Source organism: Chenopodium quinoa, unplaced genomic scaffold, assembly GCF_001683475.1.
Source record: "Chenopodium quinoa cultivar QQ74 unplaced genomic scaffold, ASM168347v1, whole genome shotgun sequence".
Lineage (NCBI taxonomy): Eukaryota > Viridiplantae > Streptophyta > Magnoliopsida > Caryophyllales > Amaranthaceae > Chenopodium > Chenopodium quinoa.
Genome location: NW_018742770.1, coordinates 1,343,933 through 1,353,585, shown reverse-complemented (window position 1 = coordinate 1,353,585; position 9,653 = coordinate 1,343,933). Strand labels below are relative to the sequence as shown.

Below are 9,653 nucleotides of genomic sequence, written 5' to 3'. Positions count from 1 at the left end.
CTCTACAAGACCATTTGAGATAATACACTATATCACTACAAGATCGTGCACCAATCACCTTATCCAAAAGGCAAATCATACATACCATCGCAAATCAAGGGGCTAGCAAGCTCCAATGAGCGAGTTGTAAACCCCATTGCCTAACAAGGTGAGGGCACCACTAAGGTACCTTGTTGCCCAACAAAACAAGGGTGCCCCCAATGGCACCTCGTTACCCAACAAGACGAGGGCACCCTTTGGGCACCTAATCGCCCAGTCTTGGGCAATTTGTCGCCCAACTAGGCCAAGGGCTCTCTTGTTGCTCAGCCAGGCTGAGGGCTCCCCTCTTGGCCTAACTTCCCTTGTTGCCTAGCCAGATTTGGGCTGTCATCGTTGCTCAGTCAGGGGTTACCCGAGGGTTATCCTTTGTCGCTCATTCGCACATAGGTAGTCATCGCTCACTAATATCATTTTTTAACAAGTCGCTAGAGACTCCTTTCGAATTTGTTGTGGGGCTAATATTTGGACCCCCTTAGTAGGCTAATGAACAATAAACTTACGAAAATAACCTCGATGCAAACCCTCTGGTGGGCTCCCATGAGTTGACCGAGGACCAAATCCTAAGAAACCCTAATTTATACGGCTCATTAGTGTCAAAAACCCTAATCAAGTTCATTCATCTTTCCCTATAAATGTTGATCAATCACATCATTTAGGGGTTAATTATTTTCTCTAAACATGAGATGCAATCGGAATTAATGGAGGAAAAGCAAGCACAATTCCTTATACGAACAAAGAGATTTACTAGCGATAAATGTAACACCCCAATAATTCTCTCTTTAAAACCTGTATTAACCTGTAAATTCTTTTAATAACTTGTGAGTGAATTACTGGCGTGCTACCGCCACGTGTTCAAACGTTAAGGCTAGTTTTAGAAATCAGCAGCGGAAAACTAACTTAGTTTTAAAAAAGAATATAAATTTCAAAACTAAAAGTCAAAACTCAATTTAGTCTTACAAGTTGGAACCATAACGGCCCTTATTCAAAATCCAGTAAAATAGGAAGTAAATGGAATTAGAACCAAAATAAAATTTAATCTATGGTATAAATTAAGCTAAGTAATCAGCCAACGCTCCACTCAAATCCCATCACCCTGATGCAAGTCAGTTTATGCAAAAACCTGTGATTAATCTGCTCCCCAATTTTACAAGTGTAAGAATTGGATCATTACAGGGTCATTGAAGATGAAGGCCATGACCAAGAGAAACACACAAAAGCACGCAATCAGCATCGCTGAGTACATACAAGCTACGAAATATAGTAAAGAGTCTTAGCATGATACTACCAAGCATTCCATACACTCACAATATAATCATTGACTCGAACACATGATTCAATTGTTACTCATTACTAAGTTTCTCTAATAGTATTGATCACTTCATTAATTTAATTGGATTAAGAAATAGACCGGGTTGTCCCCCTGTGCTCCATTCCGGAACATTAAATAAGAAAACCCTATGCCTCCTTTCGGAAGACATTAATAAACATCCAATGGCATACGGGCGCGACTCCGTGGCCATAGCTAGTATGAGATCTCATCTAACTCATTATAATTTTAAAAGAATATAAAACAAGAGACTCGTATATCAGACGGCCTCTGAAAAGTGCACGGCTAATACCCCGTGAACCCCAACCCCTGTTTGTCATTACTCTATATGTGCACAAATCTAGAGTTTTATTGCTCATCCTTCTTGCACTTTACGTGATTTACCAGTTTAAATTTGGTGATGACTCATATGCAAACAACACAACCAATCATACATCAATCATTCAAATCATTCAAGTTTCCAATTCAATTCTTAATTTATCAGTGACAAACAACATTTATTATTGAATCCTTTAACTACCTCGGTGTATAAACACCTTAAATGCATAAGGCACCTCATATTTACAATCTTGTCTTATAAGACTTTAACTCTACCTTTATTCATTCCATTTCAATACAAATGAATAAGTAATTAAAATAATTCATTCCATATATCCTTATATTTTTGCCTCTAAGCTCACTTTGCAAATTATTGCATAAATAATGCTCATAAGGAAAATCAATGCAAATTTTCTCATACATAAATTAAACCAATCATCACATTTATCATCAATCAACTCATTACCAAACAATGTCAACCAATCCACAAGTTCCCTAGCATGATTCTAGGTTTTTCCAAGTCCCTAAACATGCTCCTAAAATCAAGTTTTCTCGTATTCTTATACGTACCTTAATTAAATCATCTTTCCAACTAGCCACAATGCTAGAAATTACTCAACTTAAAGTCTCCTACAATATCAAATACATAAACTCAATTACTTTTCCTTGATTACACAAATTTCTAGCAACTTTTAAACACTTTAAACCTTCTCTAATAAGCTGAAATTTTGGTTTAAAACCTTTAAAACTCTTTCTTTAAGAGGGTAATTAAAACCACAAAGTAAAAACTCATTAATGGTGTTTATATAAAAATTCCAGCACACTTTTTAAAATTTAAACCCCCAAAATAAATTTGAAAATTATTTTTAAAACATTAAACCTTTGTCAAAAATCAAAAACTGTCCGAAAACCCTATTTAGAGGCTGATTTTGGCCGCGAGAGGGTGATACTCACTACCAAAGGTAGTGAATCATTATTAGAACGTTGTTTACACATGAAAAACACTATTTATTTGTAAAAATCGGACAAGTTATAATCTCAGCGGGATTAAAACGTGATTAAAAATAATTAAGAACGGAGATCGGAATTTGATTACCGAAAATCAGTTTTTATGTTTAATTAATCTTTATAAACTCAATAGGAATGAAAGCCCTAATTTAATTGATTATTAGAACCCTAAAAATCAACACTTTAATAGTTAAAACCCTAACTTTTTAATACTTTATAAAAACCATAATTTAAAACCATACATAATCAGAAATTTATACTCTTTAGTTATCAAAACACAATTATAAAATATACTAATCATATTTAAATAACAAGAATCAAAACCCAAAAATATATACTACATAAAACAATAATTTAAAACAAGGAGGAGGAGATAGAGAGAAAGGTGGCTCACGGTGGGGATGGTTGCCGACGTGGGTCGCCGGCGGGAGGTGGCCGGCTGGCTGGGGAGTGGCGTGAGGTTGCTGCAAAACATGAAAGCAGCAATTGGCCATGCATTCACGCATGAACCAAAGCAGCATGCAAGGAAAGAAAAGAATAAGAAAAAGGAGAAAAGAAAAGAAAGAAAAAAAAAAAGAAAAGATTACTTACCCCAAAATCTAATTTTTGATCTCTTGTGTGGGAAAATTTTGGGTATTGAGAGGTATTTATAGAGTAGGGAATAAAGATTAGGGTTGGACTTAATAAACAAATGGACTTTAGTCATGAAATCTTTGACCCATAAGGGTTCAAATAGAAGAATTAGGCTTACTTAAATGAAATGGGTTGGTCCACAAGGAGTATGTAAGGATTGTTTACATACTATTATTTAAACGAGCCTAAAAGATTTATAAACATTTAGCCTAAAATAAATTATACTTTTATAAAACTCAATAATTTAAATACTTTAGCCCTTTAAATATTTAATTAAAATACTTGAGTATTTTAAAATATATATTTTATAATTAATTAAATAATTTATAAAATACATAAAAAAATACGGGGTATTACAATAAATCTGTAAAAACTCTAGAATCCACCAGAAGAGTAAAACTCTCAAGAATATTATTAAAATTTCAAAACTGAATATTAAAGTAGAGCTGCCAAAATCTGACCTGACCTGAAAACCCGACTTGAATCGGCAATGATCTGTATCCGACCCATACCAGAAGAGTAGGTGAAAACAGTGACATGTAACCTGAACTGAACAGACCCGGCATTAACTGATAACTTAATAGACTTGATAATGACCTGAACCCGGACCTGTAATCAACTTGATATTAATCGAAAACCAATTTGACTCGGCTTGATTATGATCCGAACACGATTAGTACTCGACTTGTTTAGAACCTGAAATTGATTATAACTTGTCATAACTTGTTACCGACCTGAATGGATATTGACCGACAACTGATTTGACCCAACCTGTTAATGATCTGAACCCGAAATAACACTCAACTTGATTAAGTTTTAAATAATAAACACCTAACATAACTTACTACTTACCTGAACCTGTGATCAGATTTTATCCAAGTCGCTAAACCAACTTATATTGACCCGCGTTGATATTATTTTGACTCAAAATTGACGTAGATTTCAATTTTAGTTAAAAGTTAATTTGAAAATGTTATTAAATTTATCGTAAATAGAAATTGCGGAATTTTACACTTTTATTTTAACCTACTTCCTTCTATTTTGTATTATACTTTTGAAAATGAGTACTAGTACGAAAAATATAAGGATATTTTGGTTTTTAACACCACATGTTTTTTAACATCCCCCAAAAAAAAAACTTTTATTTTAACACCACGTAAAAATTTAAAAATTGGAAGTTAACACCAGTTAACGTTATCTGTGACGGAAAACTAACGTGGGTCCCACGATTTGGTTTTAACTCCAATTTTCACACGACATTCTCTCTGATTTTTTTTCTCTCTCCTCTCTTTCTCCTTCATTCTCTCTGATCTCTTTCTCTATCCTCTCTTTCTCCTTCATTCTTTCTGATCCCTTTCTCCTTTATTCTCTCTGATCTCTTTCTCCTTCATTCTCTCTATCCAACAATGCCGGACGAATTAGACAGCGAAAAACCAGCAATTCGAAGGCCTGGAACTAGCAATTCGAAGGCCAAGAAACACGCAATTCGAGGGTAAAGATCCGACTGTGTTTGTAGATGATGATTCGGCAATTTTAGGCTGGAATTCGACGAGTTTCGCTGCTCAAAGTCCATCGAATTCGCACCCAGATCCAGGTGACTTTGCAGGCAAAAAACCGGCCAAGTTCCGGCAGTAATCCGGTGATTTGGGCAGAAATCCGGGAGTTAGGGTTAGGGTCATTGAACGCAAGTGATTTGGGCAGAAATCCGATGAAATTTGGGCAGAAATCCGGTGATTTAGATGTTCTGATTTTTAATTTTTTTTCTTTTGCTTTTTTTTTGAATTTTTTTATCTCTGCTTTTGCTGCCTTCGCCGGAAAGTGTCAGGAGGTGGTGGTGGTCTTAATGACTGTGAGTACTGGGTATGATTTCTGGGTATGGGTATGATTTCTCTCTTTTTTGCACTCTAATTTTTTTTATTTTATTCAACTTTCGGGGCATCAATTTGTTGATTGGTGGTGGTCCTAAAATTGTGTAATAATTGAGAATTGAATGAAGGAGGAAGAAATCGTGGAATGCAGAGGTGAAAATTGGAGTTAAAACCAAATTGTGGGACCCACGTCAATTTTCTGTCACAGATAACGTTAACTGGTGGTAACTTCCAATTTTTAAATTTTTATGTGGTGTTAAAATAAAAGTTTTTTTTTGGGGGGTGTTAAAAAATATTTTCAGCCTTTTGTGTGGTGTTAAAAATCAAAATATCCAAAATATAATTATATTTCCATACAATAATTACACTAGCTAGTAGCCTAATATTACATGTCTTTGCTGTGAAGTGTGCTTATGGTTAATAGATATCTATACAACATATGTTAAAAAATTTAATTTCAAACAAGTACTTTATTTTATTTTATTATTTATTTTTTTTTTTCTTTTGGAAAAACTATAATACACATTAACATATGGTGGATCCAAAGTAAATATAAACAAAGAGCCGAAAATCTAATATATAGAATTAAACTTGTAAGATGTAACGCACCAAGGTGGTTTTATAGATTTCTCACCGAAATACACCATTTCTCAAAAGTTATTCGTAATTTAACAAATACATGCAAAAGTTATAGTATCATAGGCCTTAATAAAGATAAAAGTTATACATGTATGATTAAATAAAATTTGCAAAATGCTCAAAGTTAAAACATTATTATAAGTCAATAGATAATCATTTATTTTGTTTGCTTTTATTAATTAAGTCATAACAATAAATATAATAAATATAAAAGACAAGGAGAAGAAGTATTAAGATAATGATGGATATCAACCAATGGTGTTGGCAATAATGGAATAACAACCCAAAAGACAACCACTAATCAGAGCCTTAGAGGTACAACACCAATCAAAACATAACAATCCAAATAACGTCAAATGTTAAGCACAACATCTTCAACATGCCATCACCAATCCATCGGATCCTATTTATAATTAGGAAGAAAATAAAGTTTCGACACTAACTTCATTACCTTCAGCCTCTTCTTCATCATAACCATCTAACCAATTTTTAGAAGTAATCAAAACCTCAACATGTGGTGCTGAAAGACAATTTCTCCACTTATTCAAGATTCGACCACCCATACTAAAAGATGATTCGGAAGCAACTGAGGTTATGGGAATGGCTAATATATCTCTTGCCATTCGGGCGAGGATCGGAAAGGAAACTGATTGTTCTTTCCAATAATTGAGTATATCAAAATCCTCATTTGGAACTCGAGGCCTTAGCGGCAAATTCATGTAAGAATCAAGTTCAAATGCAATACCGCTGATTCTATGCTTAGCGACATTTTCATCAAAATGCTGTAAAAATAGATAATTAAAATTAATTTTTAAAGGAACGTAGTAATGTAATTTGAAAATTAAAAAAACTAAAAAAAAATACCTCATAAATATTGCTGATCATAAATGGTGCACGAAATGCAAGAGGCGGAAGCGATGTTGATGTACCTCGTAAGGATGATGATGATGATGAACATGGAGTAGATTATACAATGCAGCAAATTCCAAATAAACTGCTTGTGCCTTACTTCCAGACCCATCAATACCATCATCAACATATAATATACCATACAAGGTCTTCACATAATCAAACTTGTGACGAGGGTCCAAATTACAGCAAAAGACAAAATCATGGAATAATCAGACCAATACTTTTCAAACTTCTTGTGCATCTTCATTTCCATTTCCCTTATCTTAAGATTATCATGAATATGTGCATCAGTTAAAAGCTTCTCAATACTAACAATATTGGCAAAATAATGGTTAGCAGTAGGGTAATCTGAACCAGAAAAGAGTTTAGTAATCTCATATAACGGCTCAAGAAAGTCGCATATAGATTGTATGGACTGCCAATCACTTGTTGAAAGATCAAACTCAAAATTATGCTCTCTGGTAGCAAACAAACTCAAAGGGGTTTTAGCTGACAACGCTCTTTGAAGCATTAAATAAGTAGAATTCCATCTGGTAGGCATATCCAATCTTAACTTCGACTTAAAAAAAGAATTAGATGCTATAACACATTGTTGAAATTTAATTTTCATTCCATCAGAGTATGAAATATACCTCACAAGCTCATGAAGTTTAATAACAGATTCATCAATAACACTCAAACCTTCTTTCACAATTAAATTCAAAATGTGTGCCGAACATCTAATATGAAAGTACATACCATCCATTGGCAAAGAAGAAAGAACACCTAAATCATACCGAAGCTTATCAACCATAACATTCATACTACTGGCATTATCAACTGTGATTGTAAAAATATTCTTACCAATACCCCATTCTCTAAGCAAAGATTGCACAAGCTCATAAATGTCATAGCCATTGTGAGGCGGAGGAAAATGGCGAAAATTTAGAACTTTTTATTGCAATTTCCAAGTATTATCCACGAAATGGGCAGTAAGAGTAAAATACGCATTTACAGTATATGCTTGCCACAAATCACAAGTCAAGCAAACTCTAGAGGTCAGTGCTCAATATGTCAGAAATTGTTTCTTTAAGCTATCATACTCTGACACGCAAATTTTGGTCATGGTATTTCTGCAAACTGTCTTCACATCAGCGTTTAGATAAGAAAGCAATTTTCTACTCCTTTCATGCTCATCCTTACTCAATGCATATCCATGACCTAGTATAGCTTCAGCAAATAATTTGCAAAAGATTTTATGATAAAAAAATCGTTTGGCAGGAACATCATTACTATTTTCTTCTAAGTGCTTTTTATAAGAATCACAACCAAGGTAGTGCTTTTAGCATTAGAGGTACCAACACGACTGTTATACTAATATTTTTTGGTATTTTGCAATACTTGCATTGAACGAACAAATTAAACCTTGTGGTGTATTAATGAAGTTGTAATGATTCCAAACTGGTGAAGTACGTTTGCCCTCTTTATTAGAGGCTGATTCTTTCTTTTCAGAGAAGGTTGAGAATCTTCGAGACCTTCTACATGATTATTAATACGAGATGTTTCGTCTTCATCGTCAAGGGCTGCAAAAACATATATTCACATTAATAAGAAACAAAACAGTTACTATATAATTTGAAATATAATTAATTACTATTTCATTACCTCTCTCATATGCATTATCCAAAATTTGCTTGCTTACAATACAACATAGTTAATTGCTTGCTTGCATACTCCATTATATCTTTTGGGAGATCCAATTATAAAATAGAAATCAAACAATAAAAATATATATACGAAGTATAAAAATTGCACGTGTATGGCTAAAATGTATGCAGTATAATCCATCAGTACATCAACTTAGATACCCTAGTTATAAACTAAGATAGCATTGAGCTCGAAACTATTTCACTAACGTGTCAGGTGGCTGCTGAGTTTAGAGTCTTTCTCTGACTTGTTCAAGTCATCTGTATATTAGTGAGGTAAAAAATATCAAAAACTCAAAAAAATAAAATAAAAATTGGAGGAACCTTGACCTTGAGCTTGAAGGAGGCGTTAGTTTGGAGCTTGAAGGAGGCGTTTAATTGAGTGGAGCTTGAAGGAAATTAAAATTCCAGTGACAAAAAATGAGATTAGTAATTTTAGGTTTTACTGGAGTGAATTTTTTGGCGGTGCTTTTGGGAGTAATTACTATTGACCTGGCGCCAAGCCCATTTCCCCTCAAGTCTCACCAATTAATTAAGCGCAAAACTAAATTATTTTATGCATAATTATTTCACTATTTTCTCTTTATAAAGCCTTTTTTTTCAGATTTTCTTACATATGAAAATATATAATAATAAATGTAAAACATATATTCTCTCTTTACAAAAAAATAAAAAAAATTGTAACGGTTTGACCTCAACCAAATTTTGTCATGCATTATGTCGTTGAATTAATTACAATGTATATTTTCATAATATTAATATTTTATAATTTATACAAATACAAAATTAAAGACATTATTGCTTCCGTCAAAATGTTGCAATAGAGTTGACAAAAACTCAATCTATATATAAAATGTTAAAATTAAATGAACAACATTACAATATGTTGTTTTCTTAAACAAAAAATTTTGAATCAAACTTTGACTCAGTCGAATTGTGATATGATCTAATTCAATCAGCCTGAAATCATTTTAACCTAAACAAGACTTGAACCAAGAAAGCACTTAGTCTGATCTAATTGTGGTTTAATCTATCAAAAATTATCCACATTCGTGATTTAGTCTATCAAAACTTGATTTGACCCAATCTGGCTCAAAGTGTTCTCGTTTTGTTATTGTATACTAGTCAACCAAAATTACTCAACTCATATTTGACACAAGCCTAGAGGTGTCAAAACCTAACCTGACTAACCCGATCTGAAACCGACCCGAAAAAATATCCGAT

At 33.4% G+C, this 9,653-nt stretch overlaps 1 protein-coding gene and 1 long non-coding RNA gene across 2 annotated transcripts; both read right to left on the bottom strand.

The window, feature by feature from the left end:
- Nucleotides 1-953: 953 nt before the first annotated feature.
- LOC110724525 lies at nt 954-3,484 on the bottom strand. The gene is made up of 3 exons (XR_002512000.1): nt 3,087-3,484; nt 2,255-2,314; nt 954-1,170 (listed from the first exon to the last, which is right to left on the bottom strand). It is a non-coding gene; the product is annotated as an uncharacterized LOC110724525 (long non-coding RNA).
- Nucleotides 3,485-3,760: 276 nt separating this feature from the next.
- Nucleotides 3,761-8,462, bottom strand: LOC110724481 (zinc finger BED domain-containing protein RICESLEEPER 2-like). The gene is made up of 7 exons (XM_021903901.1): nt 8,426-8,462; nt 8,186-8,306; nt 7,377-7,601; nt 6,929-7,274; nt 6,276-6,614; nt 4,178-4,183; nt 3,761-3,934 (listed from the first exon to the last, which is right to left on the bottom strand). Exons 1-7 carry the CDS (start codon nt 8,460-8,462, stop codon nt 3,761-3,763), a joined length of 1,248 nt encoding a protein of 415 aa, XP_021759593.1.
- Nucleotides 8,463-9,653: the final 1,191 nt, after the last annotated feature.

Coding starts and splice junctions, on each gene's coding strand:
- LOC110724481 (XM_021903901.1), bottom strand. CDS start 8,462: ATGGAGTATGCAAGCAAGCAATTAACTATGTTGTATT. Junction 8,307..8,425: donor GCAATTAACTATGTTGTATT/GTAAGCAAGCAA, acceptor ATGTTTTTGCAG/CCCTTGACGATGAAGACGAA. Junction 7,602..8,185: donor AGGGCAAACGTACTTCACCA/GTTTGGAATCAT, acceptor ATCTTTGCTTAG/AGAATGGGGTATTGGTAAGA.